At 41.5% G+C, this 15,497-nt stretch overlaps 2 protein-coding genes across 2 annotated transcripts; both read left to right on the top strand.

Moving 5' to 3' along the window:
• The first annotated feature begins 582 nt into the window (after positions 1-582).
• Positions 583-6,487, top strand: LOC139930430 (eukaryotic translation initiation factor 2 subunit 2-like). The gene is made up of 9 exons (XM_071923618.2): positions 583-689; positions 1,939-2,122; positions 2,370-2,470; positions 2,621-2,750; positions 2,857-2,957; positions 3,462-3,610; positions 4,216-4,272; positions 4,813-4,898; positions 5,414-6,487. Exons 1-9 carry the CDS (start codon positions 675-677, stop codon positions 5,587-5,589), a joined length of 999 nt encoding a protein of 332 aa, XP_071779719.1. The 5' UTR covers positions 583-674; the 3' UTR covers positions 5,590-6,487.
• A 1,378-nt stretch (positions 6,488-7,865) lies between these two features.
• LOC139930426 (uncharacterized) lies at positions 7,866-13,771 on the top strand. Its single transcript, XM_078288106.1, has 6 exons — positions 7,866-8,049; positions 8,420-8,580; positions 10,222-10,346; positions 10,973-11,175; positions 11,301-11,378; positions 11,931-13,771. The coding sequence occupies exons 1-6, from the start codon at positions 7,943-7,945 to the stop codon at positions 12,382-12,384; spliced, it is 1,128 nt and encodes a 375-aa protein (XP_078144232.1). The 5' UTR covers positions 7,866-7,942; the 3' UTR covers positions 12,385-13,771.
• Positions 13,772-15,497: the final 1,726 nt, after the last annotated feature.

Raw genomic sequence — 15,497 nt, 5'->3', positions numbered from 1 at the left:
ATTTATAATAAATCAATAAAGGGGAATAGATCATTATCGATTCTATTGAGGTTTGCACAGGATAGTATGAACCGGGGGGGAAGTATAAGTTATCTATATGAGACACAGACATAATACCAGGTGGGAAGTTAGAATAAAATATTTAAAGGGTTTCATTGTAAAATACTATATATAGATTTTGGAAAAATTCTTCAGACGATATTTGAAAAACATAAGTGATTCTGTCCTCAAAAGAAATTATCTAGCAAAGCTGTGTCTAATGTCTTAAGATGGCTCCTAACTTCAACACAAACTCATAATGTGCTTAACTATCATGCTAGCAGTCAATATGAGGGAGTCGGTGTACTTTTTTAAAAACTAATTTTGGAACGAAACTCTTCATTTGTAATTATTCATTTATGAAGCCATCAGATAATCAATATAAGCAGTGAACTGGGTTATTTTGGCCTTTCCCTGTTAACGAATAACATATTTTGCAACACTTTTGGCTGTACAATTGTGGTCTTGAATGCGTCTCTAGGAAATTGCGGCGTCGCGCAGTACTGACGTCAGGATTTGGCAAGTCCACGCTTGCGTACTGCAAATCCAACGCTGATGCAAGAAATTTTCGGCGCAGTGGGACTGCTCGAGAGCTAAAAACTTCCCAGATTTCAGTCAATTTTAAGTCCGCAAAGATGTCAGGAGACGAGGTAAGACATCACGGCTCGTCCGAGTTTTTGTCTTTATTGATCTGTTGAGTATTCAGGAAGAAATGAGATGAAATTGAGTTGATATCGGAGTGCTGGATGACTTTGGGCCTCTGCTCCTCCCTGCAGCAGCAGCTCTCACATGGCTGCAGCCTGCTGAACGACGGGCCATCCAGCCGGAATAAAGACACAAATAAATCATACACATGGTTTCACGTACCGTCAGATCATTTAGTTGATCAATACTCAATATGGCTGATCAATCTGCCGTGTCACAGCTCGTGATTTGATCAAACCGCTATGCTGACGCTAGCTAGCAGGCTATCTGACAGAGCTTCCCATTGTGCTGCAGTCATTCTGTTCTACCATGGACAGAAACACACAGGCTGGCAGCTGTTCAGGGTTCAGTTTAGACAAAAAAAGTAGACATCAATATAGAAAAATAATAAAAATGCTTTGCTATGACTTAAGAAACATAACCAACAATACAAAAATTGGGAAAGTAATACTAAAAAATCAATATAATCAACCAGGGCAGCATGGTAAAAGAAAAGTAATCAAGTCATTCATAAAACATCAACATTGTCATCATCAGCATCACCACTGTGATAATTCAATATGATCGTATATCGTCTTTAAATGTGGTCATATCGTAATGAAATTATATTTTTATATCGTGATGCCCAATTCTGTTGTCTAAATTAATGACACCAAACATCTACAAACTCAAATTTAGGACTAAATGACACATAGTTTGATATCGACATTACCATGCAGTTCAATGTAATGACCATCAATTGGTTTATTTAACATGTGATTTCACATATGTGACCAGATATTGCAGTATATATCTATTGAAAAACATCCCTATGATTATCATTATATTATATAATTTTGTCCATATCGCCGAGCCTTACACCACTGTCACCCACCATCTGTTCATCCCTAATTAAGTAGAACATATGAGGTATAAATGGATGGATAACATGGAACTGGTAGTCTTGACTTTGGGGAACCATTCATGATGTTCAGATTATTGATCCACCAGTCATCTCACACGTCATACAAAATATTTAGAAACTTATCACAGTCAAATATAGGTTTATACATCATATTAGCTATCATAAAGTACATTTTTAAAACTATAACGGCACTTTGTGATGGTTTCACACCGACGACGCGCCTCACAACTTGCCAATCGCAATATTAACGCGGCGCGCCTCTTTTCCTCTTCTTCTCCCCTCTCCTTAAGATGATTTTCGACCCCAACATGACCAAGAAGAAGAAGAAGAAGAAGAAGCCCTTCATGCTGGACGAGGAAGGAGGAGACGGAGTGGCGGGAGAGGAGGCCAGGGAGGTGGAGGCCAAGGAGGTGGAGCCGGAGGGAGGAGAGGACAAGGAGATGGACCTGGACGAGGATGAAGGGAGGAAGAAAGGTAAAGGCAGATGAAGAGTTTAGTGTCTGTTACACCAGGGAGTGGAGGGAGGACGAAGTTTACAGTCCTAGGAGGGCGTATAATAGCATAGTATCCTTCTTTAGGGATGTTTTCTCCCTTATATTTCCTTCCTTTTTTATCTTTCTATTCAACGTTCAGTCCAAGATTCTTTATTTAAATTTAGCAGCCAGTCTGTGTTAAGCGAGTGGAACTGAGCCGGCGGTTTATTTGCGTTTATCTTCCCCAGAGCCGTCGGATGATCTGGACGACCTGAACTTCTTCAACCAGAAGAAAAAGAAGAAGAAACCGAAGAAAGTATTTGATAATGAAATCGAGGAGGGGATAAAGGTCAGTTACTGTTTTTCTCTCCATCCGCTACCTTTTGATCTCTTATCCACCACCTTTTCCTGTCCCACCTCTGCTACTACTCTTCAGCACACTCACACACTCGCTGCTCATCGTTTCCACGCCGACTTCACTGTTCTTTGTTGTAACCAGGAGCTGAAAATCGAAGGCGAGCAGACGGAGGCGCTGGAGGAGGACGACCTGGACCTCATGCTTCCTGCCAAGAAGAAGAAGTCAAAGAAAGTCGACTTTGAGGAGGGAGAAATACTGGAGAAAGACGACGGTAAGGATAAGATACTTCTTGAATGGGGGATCATAAGGTGCTAAATATTGTTCAGTTTGTGGAATGTCCCTTTAGAAACCCACATTTATATGTTTTATGTTTTCAGCTCTTGAGGACGATGAGGGGAAGAACAACGATGGAATCTCATTCAGCTCCTCCACGGGACCGGCTTGGGCCGGAACTGAAAGAGACTACACTTATGATGAGGTAAGTAACACACACACACACACACACACACACACACACACACACACACATACTGCCACAAAGAGACCACCAAGGAGGACAGCTTTTCTTGTTTGTATTCATTGTATTTGGGGAATGTGTGTTGGCAAAACGCTGATATAGACCCATGCAGACCCATGTTCTCCCTCACATTTTCATTATTTTATCCTCTCTTCAACCACTGGACAAATGTCATACATCCTTATGGTCTATTCATGTGAACTGGGGAAAGTAGGAAAGTTAGTTCAAAGCAGATATTGAAAAAAAAAAGAGGAAAATATTTCCCAGTTCTAACCTTCTTATTTCCCCTTAAACTTGAAGAGCCCAAGACTCTGTTCTAGTTACTTTTGAACAGTTTACTTGCTTTATATGAAGCTATCTGACTTGGAATAACAGTAAATTAGCCTTTTATAAATTAGCTGCATATAAACACGCTGAGTGTAAACTACAGTCGATGTGATTCCCGGCTCTTCCGCTCTCCCTCAGCTGCTGAACCGGGTCTTCAACATCATGCGGGAGAAGAACCCGGACATGGTGGCCGGAGAGAAGAGGAAGTTTGTGATGAAGCCTCCTCAGGTCGTCCGAGTGGGAACCAAGAAAACCTCCTTCGTCAACTTCACAGACATCTGCAAACTGTGAGCCTCATATAAACCCACTGCTCACACTGTCTGTACTTTAAATCCCTCTTCACTCTGATATTTCACCTGGAGGAGGACTGATGAATTACAGGGTTCCTACACAGGTCTGGAAATGTATGGTAAAATAATTTGGTCATTTCTAGATCTTGAAAAGTCTTGAAATTGCACAAAAAGTTTGGAAAAGTATTGAAAAAATATTGTACCGTCTCAGTATACATGCAATCACAAGGTTACAGATACCTTTTTTTTAAGGGGGTTTTAGATCCCCGTCATCTCACATGTTCTGATATTTGTTGCTGTGAAGAATAAATCTTCATCTGTAGAATACGGCAGAGTCAGACTGAACACCAACCAACATCTTCATATCAACAAATTATGGTCTAGAAAAAATCTGTAATTTTGTAATTGCAACCCTGCAGGAACCCCGTAATTCATTAATTCATGTAATTCAAACCTTGTTTATCCAACTTGCCTATGGCAGTTTTAATGATAATCAAATTCTCTCTTTATAAAAAGCTCTACTGTCTAAAAGCATTACTTGGTGCTGCCGAACATTCAGATGGACTGTAACTTTAAACTGATGTACATGTGTTTGACTCCAGGTTGCATCGTCAGCCAAAACATCTCCTGGCTTTCCTGTTGGCTGAGCTGGGAACAAGGTACCACACTGTTGTATTTATTCCTATATTTAACCAGGCATGAGACCAAATTGTCATTTAAAATGTCTGTTTATCAGTATAACTACATTTTTTTTTTTTTTTGAAACTTTAATATTTATTGAGTTTTTGTTTGTGCATACAACCAAAATTATTGTGTATGTTGACTTATGACTTTTTTACAACCAGAAAGACAGAAAAAGAACAAAAACAAAACAGCCATGGTTACAAGTGTCCATTATCGAAGAAGGGTGTATACAAATCCAGTATCTTGAAATTTACATATCAGTTAGTCCGTACGCATTTTCCACTGTCATAAATCATCCATTTCTTCCATTGTATAACTACATTTTTATCACGTTTGAGCACAGAGCACTGTCTCAAATGACAAGGCAGAATGAATTTCCATTTTTTCCGGACATCAGCATCTGTACTCAAACCTGAAATACTCATACATCATGTATTTCAGTGTGTTTACTGTGGTTATGGAATTTTGATTGTGTTATTGTGATTTATTAATTTTGTTTATTTTTTTCCTGACAGTGGGTCCATAGACGGAAATAACCAGCTTGTGATCAAGGGCAGATTTCAACAGAAACAGATAGAAAATGTCTTGAGAAGATATATCAGTAAGTGGGAATTTCACACCTGTGCAGAATCATTATTTAAAGGGAGTAGAAATCAAATTTTACTCTTTTCAAATAGATGCCTTGGTTTTGTGGATTATGGAACAATATTTGTGTTAAGTTTCCAGTGCCATAACCAGTAAATCAGTCCCTGTATTGAACTTTGGTTTATAAATTTGGCAGAATAATAATATAATTTATTAATGTAGCAGTGAAACTGGCCTTTTGTAAAGTATTGGATATCAGCGAGTGTTGTCCACCTCTGATATGATGGAGGTTTCCCCCTGACCACAGCTACAGAAAAACAGCCTGTAAAACCTGCAATGAAATGCTAATTTCTTTGCACATTTTATCCATTTAATTGTTCAATAATGCTTTTAATAAATTCTTAATGTAAAGGTCTAATGTATCCCACTCTCTCTCTCTCTCTCTCTCTCTCTCTCTCTCTCTCTCTCTCTCTCTCTCTCTCTCTCTCTCTCTCTCTCTCTCTCTCTCTCTCTCTCTCTCTCTCTCTGCAGAGGAGTACGTGACGTGTCACACCTGCCGCTCCCCGGACACCATCCTGCAGAAGGACACTCGTCTCTATTTCCTGCAGTGCGAGACGTGCCACTCCCGCTGCTCCGTCGCCAGCATCAAGACCGGCTTCCAGGCCGTCACGGGCAAGAGGGCGCAGCTCCGCGCCAAAGCCAACTAAAGGCCGCCTCACCCGGGCTTCCCCTCCTCTCCGGCCCCCCCCCTCTCTCCCCCCTCTCTTCCCCCCCCCCCCCCCCAACCGAGAAGGGCCGGAGCCGGGAGTCGGCCCCCTTGATTTGTTAACTGGACTCTCTGAATCGGACCGCGGGAGGGTTTGGCTGGTGTTTAGCTGTGTTGTGGCCCGGCCGGGCGGGGAGCGAGAGAGGAGCTGAAGCTGACAGGCCTGCAGAGGAGACGGGGTTCACAGGCCGCCGTGAGCAGATGATGTGTGCCGCATACATCGTTTGATGCATTTGTCGTCTGGCTGATGAACCCCGCCCCTCCTCATCTCTAGATTTATATTTTTTGTTTTTTCTTTTGTTTCATTTGCTGTGATTCTTGTTCCTTCAAGAGAACCCTGATCTAACATGGCTTGAATCCTTTTTTCCCCCCATTGTACGTTCCCCACATATCAAACCATTTGGATATGAATATTATATTGAATAAGTAATCCAGTCCAAATTTGATGTACAACCAGAGAGATTACTTTGATAACTCCAGCCTTATGATTCAGTCATTTTCTCTATCAGCGCTTTATTCTTGAGTTCAACATTTCTCAAATTTAAGGTTGGGTGTCTGTTCTGGTCTGGCCCAGCCTAACATCACAAGAATACAAGTCCAAAATGTATTTTTTGAGCTGAAAATGTTGAAGGACCTCTGCCTCGGCTCATCAGAGAGAAACATCTGAGTCACCAGGCTAGAGTCTACATGATAGGGAGATTTGTCAGTGTAACTACTCTCTGGTCGGCCTGTTTTGGATCGTTTTATCAAAGCGGCAGATGGCCACAAAGTTAAACTACTTGGGGTTTGTAAGGATGAAAACACCTTTTCAGTCAAGACTTCAAAGGAGAGGCTGTGTGTGAGAAAGAAAATAGAAATTCTACAGAGTGTTTGTGAGTGCTTTTATAGCATTGATGAACATTTGTGCATTTTTTTTATTTTCTTCTTTGACTTCTTCTGCAGTTTAGATCAACAAATTCTATCCGGGGGGGGGGGGGCGTTTAATTAGATGTGAGACTGTGAAAATCGACTCTACAATGTCATGAAAATCTGGTTTCTTATGCTAATGCCAGTTGGAAGTCCCGAGTGTTTTTCCTCTTCACTCCTCTCTCTGCCCTGACATGAAAAACTCATTCTGAGCAGGCATCAGATCATAACAGGTCAGCGTTTTCACATGGGATCCAAGAAATCTATACTCACAGAAATAGAATGGATAGAAAGGTCATTCCACTGTTTGCCTTGGTAACTTGGATACACAGTGATTCAGTCAATTCAGTTGGATAGATCTAATCTGATCGATGTCTATTCATCAATGGATTTGGTTGCTTTGAATGGGAATGACCGTTCTACCCACTCTATTTCTGTGTCTACACCACAGGCAAGCCAGGAAATGAAGGAGTTTCGGCCCAAAGTGAGATATTAATAATTTGGTGAAATTATTGCTCATTTAAAATACAACTGGCTGGGAAAAAAAAAAGGATATGTAGCGTTTTGCAATGAAACTCCTCAAATGATCGTGATATTGGTTCTGTTCTTGTTTGAGAAGCATGTGGAAAAGAAGGTCTCGCTGGAAAAATTTTAAACTTGGTTTTTACAAAAATAAAATCTTCAACTCTCTCTCTCCCACCACTGCTCTCTGCTTATTCAGACTGATGGACAGCTCATCCATGATTACATACATGTTTGCAGTGAGTTGTTCTGTACAGAAACAAACCAAGGGGAATCTCTGGGTTCAGTACAATTGGTACTCTTCTATGCATGTTAATGTTTTTATATATTCAAGTTACTTTTTAACTGATATGAAAATCCAACTTTAGTGGTTTCAGGCTGTTGCCAGTCCTTATTTAAGTTCCATGTTGACTCTTGTGACTGAACCATTTATAGCACTAGAATGGCCAGATTGTAACATGGGTACCATGTCCTGTTGGTTGCTGACAGACTATTAATACATCCATATAGCTAACACTGGACAGGAGCCTATCATATCTACCCATATATAGTTTTAACGCCTACACTGTTTATAAACCATTTATTCACCATAAGTAAATGAAGTAAATTAATTCAAAAACAGTGTCACGGGCATATTAAACGTTTATATTATTTACGTCAAAAATGTCCTGTAAAGCATAAAGATCTGCTTTTATTTTGAAAGTCAATTCCGGAAATGCCCCAGCTTCATGCCGATTGGCTGGTTTGGCACAATCAGCCCAGGCCAGGGCTTCGTGGAAGAGACGCAGCGCGAGAAGCTACACTAGCTGCAGCGGCAGGCGACAGTCGTTGCTAAGATCAGTCGAGGATAACGTTAGCCAGAAAACATGCCTCGTGTTTATATCGGACGACTGAGCTACCATGTCCGCGAAAAAGACATTCAACGATTTTTCAGTGGATATGGAAAGCTCATGGAAATTGATTTGAAAAATGGGTGAGTTGCGTGCCAACGCGGGTTAGCTAACGACGTCAACGTTAGCCTGCTAGCATTTCACGCTCCTGTGCGGATATAAGTTAACTAATATTATGTTGCATCCATGTAGCCAATCATCTCGTAAGATACCGTTAAGTTGGTGTGTTAAAATATTACTCATAGTATTATTCATTCTCGATTGTTCCTTCAACTTTCGCCTTGTCCGTGTGGCAAATGTCGCATGGCCAATATGGCGTCTTTATGTTGTTACAGTGCTGAGTTGCCATGCCGAGCCAGCGTGCCAAGTTGTAGATTATCTCCGTGTCACTGCGCGCACGGCGTGTCGTGTAAACTGAACTTTGTTTGAATTTTCAACTTTTTTTCATTTTAGGTACGGCTTCGTGGAGTTCGAGGACAACCGGGATGCTGATGACGCTGTGTACGAGCTGAACGGGAAGGAGCTGTGCGGGGAGCGAGTGATCGTCGAGCACGCCCGGGGGCCGCGGCGAGACCGGGATGGCCACGGTGGGGGTTACGGGGGCGGTGGGCGCAGTAAGTGCAGTCTATTACAAGATACTCCCTCTCCCCTCCCCCTCGGGTTGAGGTGTCCATGTGGACTGCACACAGACCTGTTGTGTTGCTAGATAATTTCGCTATCAACAGGCTTGCAGCAAAATTCACTGATCATTTACAATGATAACATAACTGATTGACCATTCAAGTTGACTCTTAATTCACAGGTACACACGTTTTAGTTAGTTTTGAATCTCAAGTTTAAGTATAACGCGGTGGCATTGTAAATTACAGCCTAGATTGCATGCAACTCCCAGTAGTTATGCAAGGTAATTATGTAATGAGCATTGGCACATTCACTTAGAGTATATATGTCCAGCTTGTTACATAATAATACACCTAGACAGAGAAGTTCCTGTGTAGTTAATGAAACCTTGACGATTAAAATGCCTTTCTGTTTGGAGGATCCAGCTTTTTTTTCTTATGTTGGAGCTCATGTATGTCTCCTGTAGTGAGAGTCGGCCATAGTTCAGACATTTTTGAGTACAGGGCCTTTTTTATCTTGGATTGCAAAGCCGTCTTAGATAATATTTAACAGATTGGTGAGTCATGTTTTAAGGCGTAGATTTCCATAACCCCTTTACTTGTGTTTGCACCTCGGAACAATGTATGTTTATCGCAAACCCTCATCACCAACATAGTTTGCATAGTTTCTAGTCTAATCATTAGAAATAGACTAACATTTTCATGTGAAATGTGTATAACTATTTTTTACTATAACTTTGGTATATATTTTTTATATTCAACATTAACAAAAGTCCTTGATGTTTCAATTTGAAAGAGTCCAGTTGCGGGCTGAGGCTGAGAGTCCATTGAGGCTAAAGATGACTGGCTAAGATGACTGCCTGTCCCGTTTGGCCTTGGCTTTCACCTTACAATGTGTGTGTGACCTTTGCCCCCCCTTGATCCTTGGCTGACCTAACCGGAAGCCATGATGACAGCAGCCTTTTGCCAATAGACCAGGGGTGATGGTGAGGATTGCCATTGGTTTCTATGTTGACAGCAAAAATAAGTGGAGCGGCTCTAGTAAAGAACTTACACTCAAAAGAAATGTTGTAAGTGAACAAACTGGAAAAGAACAAATTTGAGACTTGACATCCGGTCAAGTGGCTTAAAAGAAAAAGATTGGTGTATGTGTTACTTTCAGTGGTTCTTACTCAATTTGATCGAACACTGTTCTTGACATCAACCCATGTGGATGCCTCCTTTTTTATGTTTTTCAGGGTTCAAAGGTCTTGCAAGAACATCACTGTCCATTTGTTTATGCAGCTAAAGCATCACAGTGTGTTATACCAGAGTAACGCAGGCTTTGTATTGCCGGAAACAGATGCAGTGGTGTTCTTTGCAGCAGAGAACAACTTCAAAACGCTGAGCTATACAAACTTTAAAGAGCCCGTGCAGTGGCTTTTAGATCACTTATCTGAAGGTTTGTGTTGACTTGAAATGGGATCAGAAAGGCCTCTTTCATTATTCTTCGTAAAATACAAAAAAAAATTACCAACTTGGACTCTTATCTGGCAAGTTGTTTTCTTGTGTTCATTTGATAACCCAGGCTGATGTTTCTGTGTGTCAGCCATTTTGTTTTTCTCTGACTTTCTCCATTCTCTGTTGTTTTTAAAGGCAGTGGTGGTGGTTACAGCAGCCGGAGTCGCACTGGCAGGGATAAGTACGGGCCTCCTGTCCGTACCGAGTACCGACTCGTCGTGGAGAACTTGTCCAGTCGCTGCAGCTGGCAGGACTTAAAGGTAAGCATGTGGAGAAGGAACGTAAACCAGTGTTTCCCCAGTATTCACTCAGCAGTAGTGAGTCGCCACTGGAAGGAAATTGCCACCACTGCTAGAGGAAATGTCTGAGTAAAATGATCTCCGATGATGAATTTTCCCCAAAACACAAACGAGCTTAGAATCAAAATTTAAGAGTTGACAGGTTATAATATGTGCTACAAACAACATTTACCTTTAAAACCAAATATTCAAGTTAAGTTAAACCTCAGCCATGAAACTCAAATGGAGAGAAAGTTCAGTTACTTGTGAATTTTTGCCGATGTAGACCGGGTTGTTGTGCAGCTTAGACCTTTCTAGACGAGGAACAGGCTGGGTGTGTATTTATGGATGGTGTCAGACAAGCGCCAAAGATAGGACAGCAGTTGCAGGTGGTACAGTTTCCATCTCTGGTGTTAAGTAAGCCTTGGCAGTGCTAAAATATTTCTTCACAGATGTTTTTTACATGTTGATCAGAACAAGATAATTTTTCAGCCTACCTAGATGTACTTACAAACTTCAGTGTACACCATAAAGATTGCTTGAATTATCTGTAGAAATTTTGAGATTGTTTTTTTATTCTTCTTACACATTTCCCCTGTGTCCTTCAGGACTTCATGCGCCAGGCAGGAGAGGTGACCTATGCGGACGCCCACAAGGAACGCACCAACGAGGGAGTGATCGAGTTCAGGACGCACTCGGACATGAAGAGGGCCCTGGACAAGCTGGACGGTACAGACATCAACGGGAGGAAGATCCGTCTGGTGGAGGACCGACCTCGCCGACGAAGGTCCTACTCTGGCAGCCGCTCCAGGTGAGGAGAATCTACCCTCATCTCTGAACTCGCTGTTTCAAACAAACGCGTAGTGCAACATTGCCATCTCACAAGGGCATCCGCCATAATTCTATTTTGACTTCATTTTGCCCCGTTGTCCGCAGGTCTCGTAGTCGCCGCCGCTCCCGCAGCAGGAGCCGTAGCCACAGGAGCTCCAGGAGCCACTCCAGATCCCGCTCCAGGTGAGACCAGCTCTGGTTTTAATACGTTCATTTGCACATTAAACTCTAAAAATTGAGAGGAAAGGGAAAAATCCAAATGAATACAGGTGAGGCTTAAAAGCTTATAATAGACTTTTCTTTGTATCAGTTCTTTCTTTTTGTATCTTTATCTTTAACCATATTTCTGTGGACATCAAGAGAAAATTGGAGCCAGTCAGGCGGACACTTGATTCCTCTGTGTGCTATCAAACAGCTTTTTACAGCACATAAGAGGAAAATCATTTTCTACAAATTGTTGGTTTATTGAGCAGCGTCTACTGATATTTGCACTTACTTACAATATGTTTTGAAATCTTTAAGTGTAGCTTGCAAACCCACAAATGCGCTGTGGGACTCAACAGAATCAGAACTTGTTTTACTTAAAGTACATGTTGCCGTATTTAAGTCTTGGTGAAAGCACTGGTATAGTTTAAGCATCTTGACTGAGTCTTGAGTCTGTCTTGACATCAATACCAAATGTTAGTGAATTTTCAGGGCGTTTTGACTGACACACATTTCTTGTATTCCTCACAGGTCTCGTTCCCGTAGCAACAAGAGAACCCATCGTTCCCGCTCCAGATCAGGAAGGAAGTCTCGCTCCAAGTCCGAGGGAAGCAAATCCCGTTCTCGCAACCGCAGGTCTCGTTCTCGGTCCCGCACCCGCAAATCCCGCTCTCGCTCCCGCAAATCCAGGTCCCGTTCAGGCGAGCGGAAATCCAAGTCCCGTTCCAAGAGCCGCTCCAAGGTGAAGTCGGAGCGGGATTCCCGCAGCCGTTCCAAGGAGAAGTCGGGCGACAAGAAGTCCCGCAGCCGCTCTGCTTCCCCTGTGGAGAACGGGAAGGAGGAGCGCGCCGTCAAATCCGCCTCCCGCTCCCCGTCCCCGCAGGCGGACGACCGGCGATCCAAGTCCGGAGAGAAACGTTCGCCCTCCCGCTCAAAGTCCCGCTCGCGATCTCGCTCTCGGTCTAGATCGGCCTCTCAGGATTAGAGGAGTCGGGGAAGGGAGGCGTTTCTCTCGCCGTTCTGCTTGATCCCTGTGCTGTACATACCAGGCAGAGTTGTCGCAATACTGGCTTATGCTTCCTGTCTACTTTTCTCCCTCAACTGTGCACTTGTCCCACATGTTTTAGATGGAGACCCACCGCAAAGATAGGCAGAGCTACTTGCCGGCATATGATGAGTTTCGATCCACAATACATCCATTTTTGGAAAATATTAGGTTCCTGAACTGCTTTTGTCAACATCTCAAAAACACAGATGATTCCATCCTCAGAAACAGAACTACCAGTCTTAAGATGACTCATAGTAACCCATAATGAGCTTCACTGTCATGCCAACAATCATTTGGTAGCATCTGTCTTTTTTTTAATTCATTTATTTTCTAAATGGTATATCGTTTTGGAACAAAATTCTTCATGTTGGTATAATTATGCGATTCACTGTCAATGTGAGGGTCCCCAGTCTGACGGCATCGCCTATTTATCCAGGCATTGTTTTGTACAACTGCTTTTCTGTTTTTATACTGAGGAAGTGCATGTTTGTGGGAGAAAAGTAGAGCGTTTGGATGCAGCATGGGAGTGGGTCCCCCTGTTTGATTTGTCAGTCACTGCAGTCCCAGTAGGTGCATTCTCATTGGATCAGTCAATCTTGGTGTTCTCTTTTGGCACTTTAAAAATGCATAACTAGGATGCGAGAACGTAGAACTGCATACTACAAGGCATGAGAAGGGTTTGAATTTCATGTTTGTCGAGAAATATACGTCGTAGGTGCAAAATTATTGATCCTCTTTTAATCTGTTGTACATGGAGCTTGTGTGATGAGCTTTGAATACTTTTCTTCCTTGCGACTCGTGTTTTTTTTTTTTCTCGGTAGCCTTGAGCAGGATGTCTGTGAAATGGGACATGATTAAGTTTTTTTTTTTTAATATAATTACCTTCTCTGGATTTCATTTTTGGATAGAACTTGAATTTATCGCCATTGGAGCTTCCTGCTTTCCTCACATGATTATTTCATGCTTTGTCGTCCCGATTGCATCCCCGATTTAAGCTATTTTCAGTTTCTGTGTGCATTTCATCCATTGCTTTTTATTATATTATCATAGCTCGATTGAATCCAAGAGTATAAGGGACATGTCCGGCTCCTGTTTTTGTTTCAGGTGTGCAGCTAGTAGAGAAGCAGTTGCATTTGTACAGGATGCATTCAAATCTGTAGTCTAGTCTGCTTTTGGGTTGTGAAACACCGAACCTCAATGCATCCCACTCACTTGTCAAATAGATTCTGATTATTTCTCCATACAAGCGAGATCTTGCTTTGATTGAAGAAAAAAAATGTCCTTTTTTTATTGTACATTTAATAAAAGTTCTTAATGAAAACTGTTTTTTCTCGTGTTGTTACTTCCATGTAAGGATATCCACTTATAAAACCTTGACTGCAGTATCGGCGTGACCTATATCCAGCTAATTATATAATAAATGCTCTTTCATTAAGGGTTGGCCGTTTCTGGAAAGTGAACAGTATTAATATTTGGGAGGATTGGGGTGTAGGCAGAGGATTATCTGGTTATTTTTGTAATAATAAATAAAACAAAAAAATGACTGAAAAGCCTTTTATTAAACGACATCCAGACGAATCGATTCCGCACTACATTATTTTCCCATATCGACCATAATGGGAAGTGGAGCGATTTCAGTGGAAGTCTTTCAGCGTTACATTGTATGAGCGGTGACTGTACACTGGCACCGCGCATGCGCAGTCGGAGCCCCGGAGCCGCAGGAGATAGAGCTGGTAAGCCAAATTCAGTTCCGAATTGATCAGAAACCCATGAATTTTATTTAACATTTACAGTTCTCCTCCCGTCGGCGCAGACACGGCCGTCGGTCAGGTGTAAGCGTTTCTTCGGGTGAGGTGTCATGATATATATTTTTTTTTCCTGAGGTTTGGAAATATAGCGCTTGTATTTGTGAATATAATCAACCACAAAGCTATTCTGCTTTAACACATATAAAAGGCACGCGTTTAATTGACCTAATTGTTTTTAGATATATTTTTCAATAGTAGAAGCAGTCGCACAATGGTTATTACATTACATTTGCGCGTAACGTTGTTTTAAGGTGAAAATATTGCTCATTCATTCGTGATCTTGGCAGAATGGGTTACAGCTAGGGTTCATTTCTCTGTAAATGGGATTTTCACAGGAATTGAGACCCTATGCTTTTACTCATTTTGCCTTATGGATTTCAGATCCTCCGCCATTTTAACGGAATTGCTGTTTTTGTCTGTGTGTGTGTGTGTGTGTGTGTGCGTGTGTGTGTGTGGACTTGGTAGCCTGCGTAAATACTGTTAATGGTGTGTCACCATTATTGCTTTTTTTATGGGAGGGCAGGAATCTGAGGCTTTTGAGAAGTCACACGGGGTCATGGACCGGTGATGGAGGATGGTTCTAACCTTATTCTGTAAAATGGCAGTTAAATAAGTCACTTATGTTTTTCCCTCTTATTTCAAAGTTGGGTGGAATCTCCCTCTCCAATATGAAGAGTGTTTTTCTCCTGTAGTTTGATGTTTGTTCAGCATAAACCCAAAACCATTTTGTGGGAAGAGAAATGGCAGGGGGATGGAAAAGGAGAGGTGAAAGAGTGAAAATTCACAAAAGTCTGGATCAATAGAGATTGTACAGTCATATAATGATATTGTTATTATAATGATATTGATATCTTGTCAGGGGAACCAGAATTGGTACCAAAAGTGGGTTCAAATCTGCTTATATTGTCTGTCATTTTTCTACGTTTTATTAGCCTAGACATTTTAGATAGTAATTGTAGTCTATTTAAAAACCCAACTAGGGACTATAGGGTTGGAAATTAGCAGTAACAACAAACTCCATCTTTTATATTTCAATTATAAAGTGTAACTATATTAACTGCACTGTCCCTATCAAATAAACGATTAAATAAAAATAAATTAAATAATCTCTCTCGCTTATTGGTTCTGTCATGTGCCACTATGCAACGTATTAATAACACAGAAATACCCTAAAAAAATCCCCCTAAGAAAAACCCTAAATAAATCTTAAAAATGGTACAAAATGCTTCAGATAAATCAAAA

This window comes from Centroberyx gerrardi, chromosome 14 (assembly GCF_048128805.1).
Source record: "Centroberyx gerrardi isolate f3 chromosome 14, fCenGer3.hap1.cur.20231027, whole genome shotgun sequence".
NCBI lineage: Eukaryota > Metazoa > Chordata > Actinopteri > Beryciformes > Berycidae > Centroberyx > Centroberyx gerrardi.
Note: the sequence above shows the minus strand (reverse complement) of the source record. Positions and strands in the feature narration are given on the sequence as shown.